The sequence below is a fragment of the Nanorana parkeri genome, unplaced genomic scaffold (genome assembly GCF_000935625.1).
Source record: "Nanorana parkeri isolate BGI_ZX_2015 unplaced genomic scaffold, ASM93562v1 scaffold129, whole genome shotgun sequence".
Taxonomy (NCBI): domain Eukaryota; kingdom Metazoa; phylum Chordata; class Amphibia; order Anura; family Dicroglossidae; genus Nanorana; species Nanorana parkeri.
The window spans coordinates 226037-249480 of record NW_017306397.1 but is presented as its reverse complement, the minus strand read 5'-3'; the positions used below and the strand labels follow the sequence as shown (position 1 = coordinate 249480).

Below are 23444 nucleotides of genomic sequence, written 5' to 3'. Positions count from 1 at the left end.
ATTTTTCCTTAATATAGTAAAAAAATTAAAACCCCAGTGGTGAATAAATACCACCAAAAGAAAGCTCTATCTGTCCCCAAAAAAAGGGTATAAAATTCATTTCAGTACAGCGCTGCATGACGGAATAAATGTCAGTCAAAGTACCGCAGCGCTGAATACTGAAAAATGGCCTGGATGGGAAGGGGGTTTAACACCGCGGATGTCAACTGGTTAAAACTGTCACATGTCGGCTCTATTGATCAGGAAGTGAGCGAACATATACCGTCGCTCGCTCACTCCCGATCATCTCCCTGCAGAGAGTGGTGACTGTCAGCTCCCCGCAGCGCTGACTGGAGGAACGGATGGGGAGGGGGCGGGCACAGCTGGCTCTACCTCTTGATAGGCAGAGCCCGCTGTCAATCAGCCAGCTGGATGGATCTCAACAGTATTGTCGAGATCCGCCTCGGCTGTGGCGCTCCAGTATATAGCCCGCTATATACCGAGCTTTGGGTCACGGGAGGACGTTAGTATATGTCCTTCCGTGACCCTAAAGAGAACGATGGGATAAAAGGTTACCCCATAGTTCTCTTTTAAATTGTTGTCTCATGCTGTTGATGTATGCTGTTGATGTATGCTTTTCTCCAAACCCTGTAAACAACAATAGTCATATACCAATAAAAATGGCTCTTCAAACAACATCTGCTCGTATATCCAAAATTGCCGGAGCTACTAGGTACTACAAAGGAAAATACATGCCTTTATCACCACACATCTTACTTAGTATTGCCAGCTGGTATTAAAGAGAGCTGCAGCAAGGGAGTGAGCAGATCAACATTAATATTTCGTGCACTATGACACTGACATCATCAGGGTGGAGCATGATCACTCAACATGTACAAATCATATTGCCTAATGTGTCTCTGAAGGCAAATGCAAAAATTTTCACTTCTCTTAAGGAATCTAAATTTGGCAATAACTTTATTAGTTATGATACATGTATTGTTTTTAAAGTGACATTCATTGTCTTCTTTTAGTGGAATTGCCTTCCTAAAGCTTATTTTACTATATCTTTAAATGGCAAATGTGGGGATAACAAGGAGTGGAATAAAAAGAAAAAAACAAAACTTTTTTTTTTTAACTTTTACAGATTTGGTTAACCAAGTCCGAAAAATATAGATATATTGTAATTGGCTGCTCCTGACAGATGTAATTAACTGCACTGTATTTTTATTTACATTTTAACAAGCACTCACTCTGTAAAGGCCTCAGTTACATGGGGCGATAAAAACAGGCAGCTGACCAGCTAGAAATAAGTGAGCAAAATGACAAATGGAGATCTACTGATCTAAAAATAGCTTCCTGGCAGGGAAGACCCCCGAGGCAGCACAGTGCTTATCAGACTTAAGAGAAGCCCAATGACTTTCACTATGGTTAACAGTCTACAAGAAAACTCAGTGCTTAAGGGCTTGTTTACACCATGTCTGGATCATGTCCGGACCATAAAAGCATTTCTATGGTATTTCTGGGCTCTGTTCACACCAGCGCAGTCCGTTCCGTTCCAGACCACTCGTCTTCCGCATACAACGCATGCAGATGCACTGGACTGCACCTGAAAGCCCAAAACAAAAAAACAGAACCGTAATGCGGCAAAAATGCACTTCACTGCATTTGCAGATCTGATCAAGATCTGGTCGTGACATGGTGTGAACATAGCCTAAATGATGATGCCCCCTCCATAAATGTAAATATTATGGTTTAGCAGTCTGAATCAGATGTGTGCAGTTGAACAATCTACGGTTAGGCTATGTTCACACCATGCCTGGACCAGATCTGCAAATGCAGTGCAGTGCGTTTTTGCAGTAATTTTTTTAGCTTAAAATGGGCTTACAAGTGACTTTCAGTGTGTTTGCATGCATTATTGATGCGTTTCCATGCTTTCCAGTGCATTCCGGACCAGAGAAACTTAGGCAAGCAGTATTTTTTTTGTCTGGACCAGAACGGAATTTGCTGGCGTGAAGAGAGCCCAGAAATACCATAGGGATACAATGGGATGCTTTTTTGGTCCAGGAGCTAACTGTTCTGGCCTGGACAGAATCTGGACTTCATGTGAGCAAGCCCTGAAGAAGTTACCATTTAAATCTGGCTATACAAAGCTTGCTACTATACTGCAGCAGTAGGGATATTTAATTATACATACAGTATATACCAGGGTGAACATATGGTTAATATTGCATAATGATTATACAGTTTCAGGCAGTCGTTGATTTTGCTTGAGTGCGTTTAAATTCTATTTATAGCAATACTTAAAAGAAAAAAAAAAGTTTTGGATAAAAGTACAGAATAGTTACAACTATTTTCTTTTTTTTGCTTTGCACCACTGGGGATATTTATGTTCACATCCTTTCCTGAAGACACAACAGGAAGTGAGAGGAAATCTAACCAAAGTAAGTGGCAATCCCCTGTTAAGACAGTTGTCACAACATCATCTATGTTCAAATACCAGGGATCCCAACCTGAAATAAGTCATTTCAGGGAGGCACCCTTCTCATTTCAGGAAGGTGCCCTCTGTTAACACCCCCCCTCCTCTCTGCGTTTGGGGGTGCAACAAGGAAGAGAGCACCCTCTGAAATGATGGCAGATAGCATAGAAGCTAATGCTTCCTTTGCTATCTGCTGTTTTTTTTTTTAGTGTGTTGACAGCTGCTGCCGTCAGGAAAAAAAAACCCAGGATAGGAACTAATAGCTAGATTGCTATTGGCTATTTCAATGTGCAATAGCCAATAGCAGATAAGCTATTGCGCCTGCCCACTGCTGCTGTCAGTCAGCAGAGGTGGATCTGATGGAGAACTTCAGGTCCACCTATGCTGATTGAAAGCAGCAGTGGGCAGGCGCAATAGCTAATCTGCTATTTGCTATTGCACATTGAAATAGCCAATAGCAATCTAGCTATTAGCTCCTATGTCGGGTTTTTTTTTTCTGACTGACGGCGGCCGGCCGCCCCATTGTCAGAAAACAAAAACCAAACAGCAGGGAAAGGTTTACTCTGCTAGATCGAACAGAGTAAACCTTTCCGGGAGAAAATGTTTCTCTCCCCGTTGTCCGGGAGCCGCTTTCTTATAGCGGGAGACTCCCGGAACATCCGGGAGAGAGACATTGGTGAGAGTAAAGGTAAATACATTAGAAATACAGCGAGAGGAGCACTGTTCACTTTAACACAATAGAATTGTTTTGTATTTCGCTGTTTTTTGTTTGTACTCATGTAAACTAATACAAGGTTAAATACAAACAGAAGCAGACCCAAGTTACCTGTTGGCACACAGCAGCAGCTAGGTTTCCCCCGGCACTATCTCCCGATATGGCAATCCTTTCCGGGTCAACAGAGTACCTGGCAAGCACCTCCGGCAGCAAAAAATATTTTGCGGCAACATAGACATCATTCAGTTGCTCTGGAAAATGAACATTTGGTACCAGCCTGTATCTGAGAGCAAAAGTGTAATGAAAACATATACAAATATACAATGCACACTTTTATACACATACATTTTAATATGGAATCTTGAGCATGCAGTATGAGTGAAGAGAGATAAATGATCAAGGGGTACTAGATATAGCCATACAGATGTTAAAACCCATTTGTAGCAACTGTATCATGTTGATATGTATAACATTTGTAAGGGATCTGTGCCTACTTAGATACACTAGATCAGGTGTAGGCAACCTTGGCTCTCCAGCTGTGCTGAAACTACAAATCCCATCAGGCTTCTGCCTCTGGGAGTCATGCCTGTGGCTGGCAATGCCTTATGGGATTTGTAGTTTTTGCACAGCTGGAGAGCCAAGGTTTTTTCCATTGCAATGTACCTTTGAACTTTCTAGCTAATTTGACTACTCCAGGAGGAGACAATTCCCTAACACATTGCGCGTCAATCCCCTCTCCTTGTCTAAATACCGCCAGCCCCTCTGTTCCTCTCCCTCTCTTGGATGTCAACAAAATGGAGGCTTTTGCAGATAGAAAATATGTTAAATGCACAAATAATCTTTTGGGAGGATCAATGGTTACATGCAGGGTCTGAAGGCAGGGTCTCTTTTTGCCACTGGTGGTCAATTTACAAGGGCCTTTACTGTGGCCCCTGACCACATACTATATCAGTATACAAAATGCTACTTGAGACTGACAGAAATATCAAATATACTGCAATAGATGCTCAGAGGCTGTGGACCTGCTATAGGTGTAATTGGAGACATACTGCAAGAGACAGTCAGGGAAAACTGGTGGGGGAGGAGAGAGTGTTGACAGTCAGGGTGTCGGGAAGGGAGGAAAGAGCTGCTGTCAGGTTAAAGAGCGGAGCTGTGCGGTGCCGAGCGGTCAGGATGCCGAGCGAAGGATCAGCAAATATGTGAAATATTTGCTTATCATTCTGTGTGCAGCCTCCTCAGCCAGCTGTCTCCGCAGGAGGAGAGCTCAGCCTCCTGTGACAGCAATGACAGCTGTCTCCGCCCCCACACCGCCACTCTCCTGATCTGTCACAGGAGGCTGAGCGGAGCGGGAGGAGAGCTCAGCCTCCTGTGACAGCTGTCTCCACCCCCCACGCCGCTCTCCTAATCTGTCACAGGAGGCTAAGCGGTGCGGGAGGAGAGACGCCAGCCGATTACATTGCTCTCCTCGCCCGAAGCGCTCAGTTTCTCTCCTCCCTGATGGACGCTGCGCTATATCAGAGGGGACACAGAGCAGGGCCCATCAGGTGTTACCACAGCCCACATTTTAGTATAAGTTGCTTATGTAGTTTTGCGTTCCTTTGTTTTTTTAGCATGATGCAAAAATGCACAATTTAAAATTTACAAATATTTGTTATTTAGTAACTCAGTCCAGTTTTATCTTTTAGATTTAGTCGGAATTTTGTGAATGATGTTTTTTTTTTTTGTGCACAAATTTTGATTTTAGTGTTTTTATTGATTTAATTTCGGTATCGGTTTAATATCGATTTGATAAACATTTTCGCATTTATCGCAGGACCTGCAAAATTAGTAGCACTATCTTTTTATTCTACCAGTCCTGTGCTTTCCCAAAATGTATGGTTTGGGGTTTTTGTTTTTTTTACAAACTCTAAAAGCAGCAGTCGACAATTAAAAAAAAAAAAAAGGTGAAAGATTGCAAAAATGGTGTGGTCAGCTGATGTCAAGTGTAAGGCAGGGCTTGGCAGTGAAAAGGGGTAAAGGAATCTGGATTCCGAATGGCTCAACTTGTGTGAGGTATGCTGGATCCACTATTTCTTTATTACATCTTTGATAAATGTATTGTTTGGGGTTTTTGTTTTTTTTTCAAACTCTAAAAGCTGCAGTTGACAATTAAAAAAAAAAAAAAGGTGAAAGATTGCAAAAATGGTGTGGTCAGCTGATGTCAAGTGTAAGGCAGGGCTTGGCAGTGAAAAGGGGTAAAGGAATCTGGATTCCGAATGGCTCAACTTGTGTGAGGTATGCTGGATCCACTATTTCTTTATTACATCTTTGAAAGGATAAAAATCGACGCTGCCCTTATTTCTGATTGCTGTGACCATGGAATCATATACAATATAAAATCAACAGGGTATGAATGGAAACGCTTTGCCAAAGTTGGCTCCTGGCCACATGCGATTGTATTGTAGGTAGTATTTGCCAGGTATCATGTACAACATGACTACATAAAAAATCATTTGCACTCATGTATAAATAATGCCGTGAAAACTGTAAATTCTGCCTACTAAACACATAGCGCTCTATTTTTATATAAAAAGAAATGCATTGCCTAATCATCCAGCAAAACTGCAGATACATTTGTTCTAAGCAAAGTAATGAGCTGTTGTGAGAATGGGGCAAAAATAAAAGGTCTTGGTGTATTTCTTCTTCTCATCAAATGTTCTTCAATAGGTTCATTCACATAGAGCAGAGTAAATGAGGAAAATACCACATTAGGTCACTAGGTGGAGCTGAGGATCATAGGAAATAAATGCATTGTACCTCATTGGATCTAATTACTAACAAGTATTTATATCCTATGATCCTCACCTCCATCTAGTGGCAAAATGCAGTACGTTCCCATTCACTCTGTCACTACACTACACTACACAGCAGCATTGTAAGAGAAATGCATACTAGAGTTGATTTTGATAATGCAATCAAAACTTACTTTAAAAAATCCCTTCAATACAACATCACAACTTCAAAAAGGTGACAAGCATTGTAGTGATGTCACGTCTTGTTACATTATTAGTGTTAAATCACCAACATGCCTGGCGGTGAAATTTATCTAAACATCACATGGATTACTAAGAGGATTAACAGAGCAATTTGTTTTGTCGGCTGCAATCACATTCAGTTAGGCAAGAATTTCTCTAATCTTCAGCTGTACGGAATTAAACAAGTCAGCACACCGTGCAAGGCACAAACCACATTCTCTTATTGGAAATAAACTAAAAGGCTAAACTTCATAAGGACTGTGGTTAAGGACTGTGGTTAAGGACTGTGTGAAATGAAATGTGCCTAGTCTATAAAACCTGATTTGCTGTTGTAACCACAAAGATCCAGATCTGTGTGAAACCAGGACACGGTTATAAAACGGCTTTCATATCAATACAAGATTGCTGAAATATTTCCAGACTTATAGATATTTCCAGACTTATAGAGACTATACAGACCAAACATGGACAGTGCTCTCCATAGGCTGGGGGTTACTAATAAAAAAAGGCAAGGGATGCAGTTTCCCTAAAGTAGCATATACACGGTTACAATTTATATAAACAATCGATTTTGGAGCGTTCATTTTTTTATCTTTGATGTAGTCAAATCGACTATTGATTGATGAAAAAATTCGAACGAGCATGCCGGAAACTTTTTCTCAAACAAACGAAATTTTAACAGTGAATGTGGTTTTCATTCAGGGAATTTATTTATCTATTACAAAATCAAATGTTAAATAAAAACTATGGGGACTATTTACTATTGAACCGAAGAAAACAGACTTAGCTACAGCTGATCCTTCGGCTCCCTTTGGCCGCTGCTGCTGTGCGGGCTATTCACAATAGCCCATACAGCAGCTGAAGGCGGCCGAGCGGCTCAGCCAAAGGAAGGCATATGCTTCGGCTTATCTGACTCGCAGTGGCAGCCAAAGCCGGTCGAATGACCTGGCGAAGGCCGGCCGTTCGCCCTGCAAATGACAGCTGGGCAAAGCCAGCCGTGATCTCACTGCTCGCTCCGCCCAGTTGTTATTCATTGGCCGGGACCTGCTAGAAGACTATAGCAGGTGCCGGCCAATAGGAAACAGTTGGGCGGATTTAGCTGTCCCAATTTTTTGTAAAAAATGTTTTTTTTAAATTCTATTTGTTTACATTTTTTAAATAAATTGGCAACGGTTTTAATTTTTTTTTACCTTCTTTTAAACTTCTTTTCTATTCTGCTCAATACCTCGGAGGTTCCGAGCAGAATAGCCGAGCCGAATGCTGCTCAGCGACATTTGTCTATTTACTCACTGCCATTCGGCCCCTATGAGAATAGGGGCGAACGGCAGCGAGTGAGCTGCTGGAGCTTCGGCTCAGCCGATTCAGATGTTGGATCGGCTGAGTCGAAGGCCCTCTTCACGTCGGCTCAGCAGATGTATAGCTGATTTCAGCTAATGTACGTAGTAACGTAGTTCGGCTCACTTCACTTCGGCTGGGTTATTCACTCGGCTGCCTTTGGCAGCTTTGTGAATAACCCCCTAAATTTAAATGAAGTTTAGAAGGGCAATCAACAAGTCTCTGATGGCATTATCGAATGTTACCACGGGATTTTTCGTACGAAGATTCATGAGAAAATCTACCCGTGTATAACATACTTAAGGCCCCTTTCACAAGGGCTGATCAGGAGAGGATCCATGCATGGACCCTTCCCTGAGGGACAACATTACTTTGGCCTCAACCTCCAACAACATGCGGCCAGCAATAATACAATTTTTGATATGCCATATTAGTGACCACAGTCTCTGCTAGCAAGTTATGCTTCCCTTCCACACCTATAACAAATTCCACAACTAATTCAGTTTATTTATTTAAAAAAGGAAGCATAAGCACATTTCAATACAACCATGACAGAAAACAATAAAAAAATGATGCACATGAAAGAGTTAAATATTGCATTCACTGAATATTTGTGCTCTGATCTGACAAACCAGCATGCAGAATGGATTAGTGGTCCACTGTTCAGACTTACTCAATAGAAACAACAATGGCATTCACATCTTCCGAAATCCTCCGGCACAGAGTGTCATAGGACCTTGCTCCTAAAACAAGCACAAGCAATATAACTAGTCGTACACATTGTAATGCAGGTACACTGCAGGTCACACATTCAGACATTATATCAGCATGGTTACAGGATGTTGGTTTTAGCAGATGGAAAATGTCAAGCTGGGAGATTTGAATGATGGCAATTATCCATAATACTCCTGGAGGGTTATTCCTTCACACAACACAGACAACGATCTCTATTACTGTCACCAATAATCCTCCGCAACTTGACTGTCCCTTTTTCTTACAGAAACTAACGGAATTACAAGTCAGGGTGGATCACAGGAAGTGAAAAACAAATTGCTGTAAAACAGTGAAGCTCCAGGTAAAAAAAACCACAAAAGCAAAGTGCATATATGTTTACTGTTCCAAATCCAAAATGATTTGTAATGTTGGCCAGCCATTGTTGTACCACACTGCTACTCAGGATGATCACATTGCTACATCCTGGATTAGCTTAACTGTTTTTTGGATCAGCAGCCTGTTCACCGGACAGAGGTAATGATGCGCCCTTATTGTGCAATAAGCAAGCTGGAGGCAGAGGTGATACAGGAAGATATACTACTGAACCAGGAAAACATGTGTTACCTGTTTAGTTATGCATTGCATCAGAGGTGTGTAAATCACATCTGGCAGGATTGTTATTTTCTTTGGGCCCATGTGCACAATGTGTTAAAGCCACAATCTGGGAAAAATGATTATTTACACACCGCACTGGTTGTGTATATTATGATTAAAAAGCTGTGTGTTATGTGCAGAGTCCCCCCCCCCCCCTCCTCCTCCAATCATAGAATGCCTTGCATTGTTTAAAAACAATACAAGGCATTTTGTAATGAAGGATAGTGGGGAGGTGCCCAGAGTGTGGCTTTAGTATTCTAGCATTAAAGGATGCAGGTGGCATAGGCCGCCTAGCATTATAGCAGGTAATAGGGCACCTTTGTCCTATACATATGTAAACTCTGCATAGAAATGACATGCGTACAGTGTACACAGCACTTGTTATGCAGCATTTTGCTACCAGTTTCTGCAAGCAAGACCCTTCATAGTAGTTGCCTTATTTTCATATAGTTGTGTGCATGAGGCCATGCAGTAGCACAAGGTATTAAATTCAGTGATTTTCTATTATAAAACTTATTAAAGTGACACTAAACTCAGGAGTTGAATCTAAAAAAAAATAAAAAACCTAACTATTAGGCCTTGTTCACACCAAATGCAGAGCAGATCCACTCAGGTTTCTGCACACGCATTGCAGTGGGTTGTGCCGTGTTTTTGATGCATTCCGGGACGTTTTTGGTAATAAAAAAAATATATATATATATTTTTTTTTTGTTTAACATGGGCTTTCAGTGCGTTCCAGGCATGCATTTTTGATGCGTTTGCATGCGTTCCAGAGCAGGTAAAATAGGGCTTGCTGCAGTTTTTTCACCTGCTCTGGACCTGCTCAAGAACTGCACGCTGCCATGTGAGCTGGAGCTAAAAATACTATTGGAATACATTGGACGCAGATTTGATCCGGTCTGCAACTGCTCTGCTCTGCACCTGCTCCGCGCTTGGTGTGAACAAGGCCTTAACAAAAATGTATCTTATTTGTGTATCTCTCAGGCTGTAGATCCTCAAATCATCTCTGAATTGCTGCTGACACTGTGCTTCCTTCTGGCGGGGGGCTACTTTTGTTCCCCATGGTCCCTGTTTGTGTTGTAGAGTAGCCACCGCTCCATGCTCACTCCTGTGATGGACTACAATCCCATGTTTGGTTTACTAATTTGTACTGAGTTTGTAGTCCATTACAGGAGCGAGCTTGAAGCGGTGACTACTTTACAACACACACAGGGACCATGGGGAATAATAGTAGCCACCCTCCAGAAGGAAGGACAGTGTCAGCACAAATTCAGAGATGATTTGAGGATCTACAGCCAAGTGATGATACAAGTAAGGTCCAGTACTGTGAATAGTTAAGGTACTTGATTTCTTTAAGATTGAACTCCTCAGTATAGTGTCACTTTAACATAATACCCCACAGCAATGAAAGAATTATGAAAAACAATTCTTATGTTCAGCATGGTTTGATATCGGAGCCAATATCAGGCATAAGTTTTCAGTGTCATTCTGAGATGGAATAATTGTCAGCATCAGCTATAATAAATATGAATATCAGAGTCAGTTCTGTGCTTTTCTGTGTTTACAGTATGTATGTATAATGCTTGTGACACTGTGATATTCACTGACTAAATGCCATTAAATATTCAAAATTATTTACTGACTCTGGAACTGTTTTGACCTGATTGTTTACCTCTTGTATGATGTTATGGGTCATGATTAGCAAACTTAAAAAAAAATCCCCAGAGAATCTATACACAAGCATGACAATCAGTGCAATCTGATCCTGCTCACTCATGTATTGCTGCCTGTGAACTGCATACAAGGCTTTGGTCAGTATTCTCAATCTTCTATACTGTATTTTAATAGGTACTCCTATTATGCAATGTTATATCATTCAGGACCCATTTCCCTAGTTAGACACATACTTCCTAGGTCTCATTCTTCACAATGAAGGTAAATGACGTCACTTCCATGACCTATATAAAACATTTTGGATAGTGTCCTCAAACCTTTCTAAAATGTAAAACACTTCTACTATTCAATGTTTACCCTAAAGGATCTGGTGGCAACATACTTGCACTTCCAAGGGCCCATCCTCCGCCATGGATGTAAATGATAGCACGTTTTAATGTTCCACCAGGTTCTGTATCAGGGTCAAAGATTCTGACCTCCACGCCATCAAACACGGTATCCGTGACTTTTAAATGTGCAGACGATACAGGATCCAGTTGATCAAAGTAGTTGGAAATGAAATTTAAGACATGCAAATGGTGGCTAAGACCAACATAATGTGCCAAGTTGCTCTACAAAAACAAAAACAACACAATATAATTATCTAATATATTTTAGGACTTTGGATAATGGACACTCGTATGTTCCTGCTACAGTTTTGCTTCACATAACTATGTCAATGACAATTATAACATTGCACAGGTAGAAGGAACCAATCAGATATCATCAGTCATGCCATTGGAAATTCTTCTAAATGGTTAAGGTGGGTCGCTGTCTTTTGCACACTTTTCTATTTTAAATGTCCAAGTAATTTATAGGAACATTTTGCAGTAATAGAAGGAACCTTGATACATCAATAAGGTTCAGCATTAGCTTCTTCATTTTCAAAAACAGCACAGATCCCTTCTGTAGAGGTACATCTCTATACACATATCCGTAACCACTTGAAGCCCAACTATCTAAAGGCTCATTTAGACGGCCGTCCATAGCCATACTCTGCCAAGATCAGCATTTCTGCAACAAGTGCAGGCAGTGGTCTCCGCTTAGCTCTGGACAGGAAGCCTGTACAAATCAATGACAAGCTGACACTCTCCACGGCTGTTCCTTGTGCAATTACATATGGCTAGGGACAGCTGAGTGGCCCTGTATGCAGACTGTTTGCATCCAGGGATGCTCATCTGGCCCTTACCGTAGCTAATTGATCCATGTGCAAATTAATCGGGACAGCTGTGTGGACCTCTTGGCCTATCACTAATTTGTAGAGGCTGAGCGGCCATAGTTAATCTGAAACAGGCTGTACATGTCAAAGAAACACACTGATCTGGGTGATATATGGCCTTGAATGGCCGTGTGCAAGAGCCCTTAATCTGCTAAATACATGCTTCAAATCAAAAAGGTGTGCAGTCTTACAGTTCACTTTCTTTAGAAAGCAGTCACAACTCAGGTAGAAAGGCCACTTGGACCTCTGTAGAGATACCACTGGTTCCACACAAAGAGCAAGGGTACTTCCGTGCCTCATGCTGGCAGGGGACAGGCGTTTCTACTTAGGCTGTGGCTGCTTTCCAAAAAAACAAAAACAAACAAACACATAGTAACTTGGAACACCTTTTGATGTACATAAAATGTATTTAGCAGATTATAATGGGAGTTCAAATAGGCTTTAAAGATACATAGTACCATCTTTTGTATGTTATTACATTCTAAATACTTTACCTTTTATTCATAAAATTATACAATACTAACATATTACACATAAAACCATGCAGATCAGTCCTTGCACAAGACTATTATATGCTGCATACAGATAATGATGGTCAACATGGTGAAATGGCAGGTGGAATAATGTGGCACATCATATCATAGTATTTTTTTTTTTCTTCCTCTACTGATTACATAAAAGGATAGGGAAATAATGTAAAGAGACTGCAGTATCGCACAAGAAATGAATACTCATAGATTATTTAAAAAGGTAACCATACACATACAGGCTGCTACTGCTGAACTCTCATATTGAAAATGCTAGCTGTCTGGCTGAGATTTGAGCTGAAAAACTTTGAATTATCAACCCGTAACAAGTATGCAGATAAGGATTTATGACTTTTCTCTAACTTTCCTGATCTCCACACTTGTTTTGGGTGACTGAAATAAATATCAGACTTATGGGGTCAGAACAACAGGGGGTCAGTACAACAGCCAGGCATCTAAAATGTTCAGAAGAAGGTCAGTATTGGCAGCCCTGATACTCCTCTCGTGGCAGGTTTACTTTATTGCCATTATCTTTTAGGGCTTGTTCACACCAGCAGCCACGTTCAACCGCTGGTGTGTGTGTGCACGCACAGTGGCTGATGTGTTGTTAGAGGTTTATTGAAATGTCACATTTCATCAAGTCCTATGGGTTCACCGCAGTACAATACGGTTGTACCACGTCTCACTGTGGTGTGCTCAAAGAAAAAGTACTGCATGCCGTACTTTTTTCAAGCGCACACAGCAACGGAATGCAGTGGTGTGAACTGTCCCCATCCATGAGAACCCTAATTGCCTTGCCTTGCTTTGCTTTCGGGTTGTACTGGTAAAAAACAGCCAGCACAGCCCAAATGCATATGGTGTGAACGAGCCCAGAAACCTTTGCACAGCTTTTCTTCATGTGGCTGAGAGTCATAGATTACAGACTCAGAACCGCTGTACGTTATTCAATCAAAAGGAAATGTGTGTTTTCATAAGGCTGGTTGTCTTGCGATGGTTGTAAGGTAATTAAAACAACGTACAATCTGCCTATCTTGGACAGGCAGAGCGTACTTGCGTTGATCGCAAGCCGTGCCCCCCTGAGGGGCAGGCTTCTAATGACCGCAATGCCGAACGGGCAGTGTGCGCTTGCGCACACCGGCCCGTCCAGCTTTTATCGTACGAACATGCTACACACCCGCCTAACACCGTTCGATGCTCGGCGGGTTTTCGAGCATGTTCGTAAGTTAAAAGTTGTGCGACCTTACAGTAGTAGAGGTCGCACGGCTTCCACACACCTTACGATAATCGTACGATCGCGGGATTTCCGGCGATTATCGTACGATTATCGCAAGGTGTGTGGGCACCTTAAGAATTGAGCAGGAGCGAAACTTGCAACAGCCCTGTAATCTAGCCAACTGCCATCCACTGGTGTAAACATTATCTACAGTCAAGTTTTTTCAATTTTTTCTTTTATTGGCTATTAATTGCAATAAGACAAATACAGTATATGTTAGTGTTCCTTCTATAGATATATGTGAAATTAATCTTCATTTTGTACCTGGCATTCAATCAGATAAATAGGTGTGTCTGACCATCCCTCATTCCTGCCCAACTTCTAGCAAATAATTTACACTAACAGGTTTCTCAATAACTCATAGCAAAACCATCTGAGCAGAAACCGTAATGACAGCATTTTACATTCTTGTATGTGTTTCTGTTCTACTATGAGGATCTCGATCATTTCACATAAATGATAACAAGATACATTCTTGGGGGAGAAAGGATTACATATCATTCAGAAAGACTTGTCAACTTGCTTGTGCTTAATCTCTGTACTGCAACATTTCTGTATTTATAAATCTGTATTTTTGTCACATTGTTATCATCCATTTCACAGCCTTTATTTTTGTTTGTATAATTTCTGCCAGCATTATACTCAAACAAAGATGATGGAGATATTTATATTGCTGCTGTAGCTTTTCTATTTTGTAAATTGGCAATATATATATATATATAAATGTATTATACCTTCACCCTATTACACAAATCCCCCTTATTCAATAATGAAATATTAATAAAACATATTTTGGACTTTAAGGCCCCTTTTACACTGCAATTTTACAGTAACAAACATTTTACTACGCAGTACCATGCACACTGCCATTCATTTAGAATCACCCCAATGCACTGTTACAGTATCGGGCAGCAGACCCGCACTGCATTGTGTCAGAGCCACATGCTGTGTGTCGCGGGGTGTTTAAAAAAAGGGTCAGGTATGATTTTCCACACTGCCAGGGCATTTAAAATCAATGGGCTGCTGTAGCACAACGCTCCTTAACTGATGGTATAGCATTCTGGTAGCGCAATGCATACAGTGAGGGAGCCTAAACACTAGGGTGCGCATGTATTACCTTGTGCCATAGTACATAGGATCTTATTTTCAGCCAAACCTGTTATTTGATAACTTATAATTCATGGAGTTCCTCTGCTAGTTCCAATGTTCTGCGACACCACTCACTTTCCCGTTTTTTACATTCATTACATACTTTGTTGCATGTTTTATACCTCTTGTATGATTCACCAGTCTTTCGCATTCCTTGTGTATTTATTTTAACAGTTCACAATGCTTGTTCTACAGCCCTCTAGAGTAACATACTTGCATTGAATATATAATTGCTGCAGTTAATAAATACACATAGTGGCATTTTACCATGCCCCAGTATTTATAATGCACATATTCCACAGTCATGTGTCAATCTAAAAGGGGTCTATATATAAAATGTTTGCATAGCGAATGCCTCTGCAAAGGGATTCACCATGCATTATGGCCACTAGATAGAGCTGAGGAGCATAGGAATTTCCTGTGTTCCGTGGCTCCATCTAGTGGCCACAATGTGCTGCGATTCTCATTCACAAAGATGTTTGCTGTGTGAACTTTACATTTATAGAAACCCTAATGGTCCACATCCATTGCTCTCAGTAAAATACTTACATTAAAGTGACATTAAACCCTCAGATTTTTTAACATAAAACAATACTGTAATGTGTGCCTTACTGTAATCCATGGTTGTTTCCCTTCTCTTTGCTGCTCTTCCTTTTAAATCTGTATCTGTTCTCATGCTGGGCAGAACTTCTGTTTTGCAGCAGATTGCCTTGTCTCAGGAATGGATACACGGTGTCTGTGTGTACGTTTGCAACCTGAGCCAGCACTACAGGAAGAGGCACTCAGCTGCAAAGGGAAGTTCTCCCCAAGCATGAGAAGACATGAGGATTTAAAAGGAAGAGCAGCAAAGAGAAGGGAAACAACCATGGATTACAAGGCGCACATTACAGTATTGTTTTATGTTACAAAATCTGAGGGTTTAATGTCACTTTAAGCATATAATTGTTGCAATTCTTAAGTACACTCTGTGGGGTCTTATCCCTCCTCTGCTCATCATCATGTACATACTCTACTACTATGCAAGTCCAGTTTGGTCAAAATAAGCAACACAGAGTCATAAACTCCACCATGTGGCAGTGATGTATCGGGTACCTTATGTTGTATCCCACATGTTTATATATTGTGTCTGAAGTTTAATTGTCTTTAGACTTAGCATATTCTTGTCAGCAAAACAGGTTTCCCTTTGATAAATCTGCAGCGTAAAGCTCAAATGTGGCCGCCACAATACACATACATGTGCCTCCTGCTGTGTCCCATGCATGTAACCACAGCCACATTCTCTGGACATTTTGCAGGCACATGCTGTTTTCCACAAAGGGTTAAAGCAGAAGGCAGGTAATATGGAAATGTTCGTTTGCCAGGCTTATGCTGTTCTTATAACATCATTATATGATGTGTTTGGCCATGCTGGGACATGACTTCTTCTTGGTACAATATCTAATATCTTGTGACAGCAGTTGGAGGATTCCTGGTGTAAGGTTGTAGAGTGTGAAAGAATTAGGGGAAAGGTCACTTGTACATAGACTCAAGAATTGCAAGTCAGTGAAAGCCTTTTGACTGCGACTCTTTACTGAGAAAATATTAACCCCTTTCTTTGCCACGTGAATGCAAGTCTACAAGAGAAATATTACTCTGCAATAGAATATCTTTTAGTGGATATACACAACTTGTCCTCTTTCAGCTAGGACCTATGTGACAGTGGGCGAGCTTTAGATAGCATGTTTCTGTTCACTTTCTATCTCCTAAAGCAATGGTTCCCAAACTTAGTGAGAGGGCCCAGTAAATCCTTCTAAAAGGTGCCCATACACTGTACGATTATCGTACAAGAATCGCGGGAAATCCCGCGATCGTACGATAATCGCAAAGTGTATGGAAGGCGTGCGACCGTTTCTACTGTGTAGTCGCACGTCATCCGTCGAACAAGCAGGCTGGAAAACCTGCCAAAAATTGTACGATTCTCAGCCTGCTTGTTCGACAACTCTTAGTGGCCTGCTTGTTCGACAACTGCCGAACGGGCTGTGTGCGCCCACTAGATAGAGCATCGGAAGCCCGCCCCTTAAGGGGTGTATGGCCCCTTAAAGGTGGCCATACACTTTACAACCATCGCAAGACTTTTGGGGGGTCTTGCGAGGGCGGGCTTCCGATGACTGCAATGCTGAACGGGCACACTGGCCCGTTCAGCAGTTGTCGAACAAGCAGGCCACTAACCCGCCGAGAATCGTACGATTCACGGCGGGTTTTACAGTAAAGTAGAAACGGTTGCACGCCTTCCATACGCTTTGCGATTATCGTACGATCGCGGGATTTCCCGCGATTCTCAAACAATAATCGTACAGTGTATGGGCACCTTTAGGGCCCATTCACACCAAGGCTGTATGTTAATTGCATGGTTCCGTGCGATTACTGCAGGGTACTGGGCAATGCACCTACCACGCATTACGATGCGGAGGTACGTTGCATTGACATACATTATAATGCACGCTAGGTGCGTTGCACGGTACCTTGGTTTGAACAGGCTCTAAATTCTTCATGAGGCAATATTAAAAAAAAAAAAAGTTTGTTTGCATGAAATAATAGTATGGTAATACGGAATATGTATTTAAAGGAGAACTATGAGGTAAGTGCTTTTCACTCACCTCATAGTTCTAGCCGATTCTAGGCTTAGAGGGAAACTGTACCAGATCATTGCACGCACATTACAGTGTTGTGTAAGAATACATCTGGGTACCGCAGTTGTTTTGTAATGTTTATTGCACCATGTATGAGGATGCAAACAGTCCGTGATGCACAATATTGAAGGATGAGGAGGGGGTACAGATGATACGCTGTGCAGGGTTTACTAGATGTCAGGCCAGTAGGTGAAGTCAGCAGCCCTGTGACAGTTGTCAAGTCAATGACCTTCCACGTGCCTCTGTCTGGCTATTCTTTCCGGAGTCCCAGGGGTTCTTGAGCAATCATAAAGGAAGCAATAAGCACTTTGTAAAAAGAAGATTATTCATCCTGTTACTTGCAGCTCAATCCTTCTACATGTCTTTAAATGACAAACATCACCAGCAGAGGAATAGGCCCAGCGTATCTCAAGGCCAAACTATTGCTTTTGTTTTGGATGGTGAGGGTAAGACCCTCTGCCCAGTTTTTATTGATGTCTGTGTCCCCCTTGGGGAGATTCACCGCTCTGTCCTGATGACTATCCTCACTGCAACAAAGTGTGAAGGGAAATCCAAAATTTGACAGTTGTCCCCAGAACAAAAGGCAAGGGGACATCTTCCCACGTGGACATCTGTTCTGGAGACAATTGCCTACGGGGGAAATTCCTCTCACTTTGAGAAATTCACTTTCATTTCCTGCTGTGTCTCTGGGACAGGAAGTGAAGGGAAACGTACCCAATGGTACACAAACAGCAAAAACAAACTGGTTTTAACCCTACCCCACTCTCTAAAAAAAGATTTGGCTATACATGCTTGTTCACACCACCTCCAGACCAGATCTGGGTGAGTTTTCGACACATTTGTGATGTGTTCCAGTGCATTTCTTTTCTCAATTGGTTTTGCTTGGGTTTTAGGCAAGTTCCCGTGCGTTTGCATGCATTTACGTGTGTTTTTAGGCATTTCGGAACCCAAAACAAAAAATTACCCTGGAAGTAAATGGTGTGAACGAGCCTCATTTTTACCATTGGAATTTCTGTGTATGCTTTTTTGGTCCAGATAAAAAATGTTCTGGTCTGGAGATGGGGTGAAGAACCCTAAAGGCTGTGGCACACTGCATGTTGCCTTGCCATGCAGTGTGTCATGTCATTTTCTCTCCGGCATGTCAGCTTGCATAGCTGAGCGTGCCGAGATGAAAAATGTTATCTTCAGGCAATCGGCTCGCGCCTCACGATGCACACTCCATCCAACTGTTACGTGCAAGCGGGTTGGCTGAAGTCATTCATCTGGCTGCACTCAGCTTACACACTGCACGCCAAGCTCCGTGTCTGACAGCTTTGCTTCCCTCTGCATGGCTTTGCATGCAGTGTGTCACAGGCTTAAATCCTAATTCTAGTTAAAATATTTTTTTTATGTGGATAAAGTAGGAAATAGTTACATTTTAAAGCAAATGCTGTCTGTGACCCCAGAGAGATTTCTCCCAACTTCCTGTTTTGTCAGAGGCCCATCTCCTGTAGAGAACTTATAGAGAATTCTACCTCATGGAGACCCAGATAGCAGTACACTTGTGTCCCCCTTGTAGGGAAGTGTGTGTGTGTGTGTCTGTGTGTTGGGGGCTTTCTCTTACTTCATGTTCCATCTGACCCCTATAAAATAGAAAGGAAATATAGAGATGTCCCCTCATTTCCTGTCCTGTCTGACATTTATCAAATAGAAAGCAAGGAGACATCTCCCAAAAGGGGAGACGGCAATAAAAACATCACAGAGATTCTAGCCTTTCTGAACTCTCAAAACTTAAAAAAAAAAAACATTTTGCAAAGAGTTGGACTCCAATGAAACACGGACCTATGGTTGTGACAGACGTAGACTAGCCGAGACACGCAGGTCACCTGTCTGTGCGTCCCTTCCATTAGCAGACTTTGTGGTTGCAGAAATGCCTGTGTAATAGGACATGCTAGGAAATGACACACTTAAGCCGGGTATACAGGCTTTTCTTCATTCAACCTGCAGGCAACCATTGTGTGCACTGCATTCTGACAGCGGCGGACAGCAGAATACCTGAACAGAACTACTAGCTAATTGGCTGCAGGCTCCGTTCAGTCGAGGATCTCTTGACTAGCTCCTTCGATCAGCTGGCTGGAATGGTGCTGACAGTGGCCCCCATTGTGCAAATTTCGGCAGCTTCATCAAGAATGGGCCGCAATTCGTACGGTCTATACTTTGCTTAAAGGAGAACTATGAGGTGAGTGATTTCCACTCATCCTAATAGTTAGTGCCGACCTGTGACAAAGAAGCTGTCACACGCCCACTCTATAGATCGGGAAGTGAGTGAACACATACCGTCGCTCACTCACTTCCCGATCATCTCCCTGCAGAGAGCCGCGAGTGTCAGTCACCACTCCCCACAGGGATTCCCCCCATCCCCCACGATCTTCCAGCGCTGAGTGGAGGAACGGACAGGGTGGAAGCAGGCAGAGCCCGCTGTCACTCAGCCAGCTGGGTGGATCTCGACAGTATTGTCGGGATCCATCCCGGCTGCGGCGCTCTCAGTATATCACGGGCAATAGCCCACTATATACTGAGCTTTGGGTCACGGGAGGAGGTTAGTATATGTCCTCCCGTGACCCTAAAGGCCCGTTTTAGGCCAAGTTCACACCTGGGCGATCCGAGACCGTGCGGCAATCATGCACAAAACTGCGCGGTCACAGAAACGCACACCGCCTCTGGCGGCGCCATTATTTTGTAATGGCACACCAGGCAGATTGCGTGGTTTCCTGCCGCTATACCGCCTGTGCAATCACACACGATTGCGGTTTAAAAACCCGCGCAGTGTGTGTCCCCCCAAAAAAGTACAAGTACCTTTTTTTCAGCAGTTGATGCACGGATGTTACCCCATTGCACCCACACATGATCGCATGGTCCCGGGACATGTGTCCCGGGATCGCCAAAGTCTGCACCAGCCCTGAGTGCGTGGGCTGGTGTGAACGAGCCCTTACATTGTTCCCAACTCCCTCTGTGGGCTACAGAACACTTCCTGCATATGTTATGAACAGGGCCGTCGCTGTAATGAGGCAGGATAAGGTGGTTAATTCAGGCAGCATCTCATTTGTATGTGCCAGATCATCCCATGTTGGCAAACAGTGGCATCCCGCTCAGCTCTTAGCAACCAGTGACTTTCTGTGTGGTGTCCGGCCCAGCACACTGATGTCAGTGGTAACGTGCACCACCAGCTCCCCAATCATACCCCACCCAGGCAGTGAAAATTCTAAGGACACCCCTGGTTATGGAGATGAGGACAGATAGTAGTGTTCTGTAGATAAAGTACAGTAAGTGAGTGTTGTCATCCTAGTGATCTGGTCAGTAACTACTGTATTTTTCCATGTATAAGACTATACTTTTTCTTAAAAATATTTACCTAACAATGGAGGGGCGTCTTATACACGGGGGGCCGAGAGGAGAACCGCGGTTGCGAACTGCCGATACCTCTGCAAACTAGCCTCATGAGTGAAACTTCTGATTGCAGAGACAAGATAACAGGTTTCCTCCAATCATGGGCCTTATTTACCTGACGTCTGCTGATGCTGCGGAAAGCGTGTAGCCAGCGCCCAGATGCAACAGGGAGCCCATAAAAATTTCAGAAAAAAAAAAATACCGGTACCAGTATGCAGCTGTCTTACTCTGCAAAATTTAAACTGGATGTAATCAGTTATGCAAAAGTGCATGCAAAATATTGATTTCTGAATTTTGGGTAAGAAAAAGTGGGGGACGTCCTATACATGGGGGCGTCTTATAGATGGAAAAATACGGTATGTTACTGACCCAGTCACCAGGGGAAAAAAGCCAATAAAACGAATTCAGCCACAACATCTAAGAACTGTAGAGCTGCACTATATCGATTGTTTTGATCCGCTGTATAGATCACATAGTTTATTTCATATACTCCTACAGTCACCCCAGACATGACAACCTCCAGTGACACAAAGACTTCCTGTGCCCACACTGCACATCTGCTGTACAATGTAAACACATCCATCCATTCCAGATGACACATACAATAAATACAATGCTATGGTGTGCTGTGACCTCATTCCACTGATTCCCATCCTCCGCCATGGATGTAAATGATAGCACGTTTTAATGTCCCACCAGGTTCTGTATCAGGGTCAAAGATTCTGACCTCCACGCCATCAAACACGGTATCCGTGACTTTTAAATGTGCAGACGATACAGGATCCAGTTGATAAAAGTAGTTGGAAACGAAATTTAAGACGTGCAAATGGTGGCTAAGACCAACATAATGTGCCAAGTTGCTCAGATGCTGGGCACATCGGAAGGTGGCATCCATCATCATGAGTTTCCAGGGCTTGGACAAGGTGCTGGGCAGCGGGCTGTACACATAGTAGGCGGTGAATGTTGTCAGTGCTGTCAGTAGGGCAGACAATGCTCTCATGTTGATGGCTGCCTCTCCACAGATCGGTGGATACAAACTCTGCACAGCCCAAGTTTTTTGTCAGCTGGCTGATTTCATTGTCCGCCCGACGTCATCCAATCACACACACAGAGGAAGTCTAACAGGCTGGTGTCCTGTCCTTGTACAGTGTGTGTTGTATGTCTATAGTAATAGACGGCCGTGTAGAAGAGCGCCACCTGCTGTCTGACTGGAGGTACACCTACATGCCTGTGTATCATACACATGCCAGTTCTCCCCGGTGGTCAGTGGTCATTGTACACAGGAAGTGAGGGGCACATTGTCAGCTTGTCTTCAGGAAGGGGGTTAGATAACCTTGAGGAAGGTGGTGAAATCAGATATGGACACATGTAGGCACCATTTATACTTTGCTCACACATGGTCGCACATCTTCATAGGGATGCCCTACACACAGGAGGACACAGGAGCTAATGCAGCAGTTTGACCTCCAAGCTTCACCCATGTTTTCATTGCACATTTGCAAGCAAGACGTGATTTTTGTAACTGCAAAAAAAAAAAAAACCTATGTGATGTACCACCTGTGAATGTAACCTTAAAGTGACATTAAACCCTCAGATTTTGTAACATAAAACAATACTGTAATGTGCGCCTTACTGTAATCCATGGTTGTTCCCCTTCCCTTTGCTGCTCTTCCTTTTAAATCTGTATCTCTTCTCATGCTTGGCAGAACTTCCCTTCTCACAACAGCCTGGTTTATTCACACAGAATAAAGGTGGATGCGGTGTCGCTGAAAAAGCACATTTTGTATAAATAGCCCCCTAAGCGTGTACGTGTGTGGGCCTAGGGGGAAAGGGGACCTGTCAATTATAATCACTTCAGTGATCAGTCCCTGGTCTGTAAAAAGAGAACCGTTCCCCCATTATTATTGTCAATTGTGGGAAATGTTCCTGCTTGCAGCAGCCTAGAATTCTGAGCATATGACACTCCAGGAAATATAAATTCCCTTTCTGATTGGTAGGGATGCACCGATACCTATACTAGTATCGGTATTGTTGCCCATACCGAGGATTTGGGCGAGTACTCAGGGCGAGTCTACAGCCGCCTAAGTCGCCACCTTGCTGATCACAACCTTCTTGACCCCTTACAATCTGGCTTTCGCCCCCAACACTCCACTGAAACTGCCCTCCTAAAACTCACTAATGACCTACTTACTGCTAAAAGCAAAGGCCACTATTCCTTACTCTTGCTATTAGATCTTTCTGCTGCTTTTGACACTGTTGAACACCTGCTCCTCCTCAGAAAACTCCAGTCACTTGGGCTACAAGACTCTGCTCTCTCGTGGTTCTCCTCCTATCTAAGCGCTCCTTTAGCGTCACCTACAATTCTAAATCCTCCCCTCCTCTTCCTCTTTCTGTAGGGGTCCCCAAGGCTCTGTCCTTGGACCCCTTCTCTATCTACACCTCCTCCCTTGGTCAGTTAATAACCTCACATGGCTTCCAATACCATCTCTATGCTGATGACACTCAAATGTATCTTTCTACTCCACAACTCACCCCCTCAGTGTCCTCTCGTGTCACTAATCTACTAACTGACATATCC

The 23444-nt window shown here is 42.8% G+C and overlaps 1 protein-coding gene across 3 annotated transcripts in view; it reads right to left on the bottom strand.

Annotated features, from left to right (window-relative positions):
- Positions 1-22027, bottom strand: part of NCEH1 (neutral cholesterol ester hydrolase 1) — a 31280-nt gene extending 9253 nt beyond the window's left edge. Inside the window, exons 1-4 of one of the 3 annotated variants that reach the window (XM_018553766.1) lie at positions 21563-22027; positions 10947-11015; positions 8196-8265; positions 3285-3456 (exon numbers count right to left, since the gene is read on the bottom strand). In XM_018553766.1, the coding sequence (XP_018409268.1) occupies positions 3285-3456; positions 8196-8265; positions 10947-11015; positions 21563-21866 (615 nt within the window). In that variant the 5' untranslated portion in view covers positions 21867-22027. Of the gene's footprint in view, positions 1-3284; positions 3457-8195; positions 8266-10921; positions 11041-21562 lie in introns of all 3 variants that reach the window. The other 2 variants (XM_018553768.1, XM_018553767.1) reach the window with 2 other exon arrangements.
- Positions 22028-23444: the final 1417 nt, after the last annotated feature.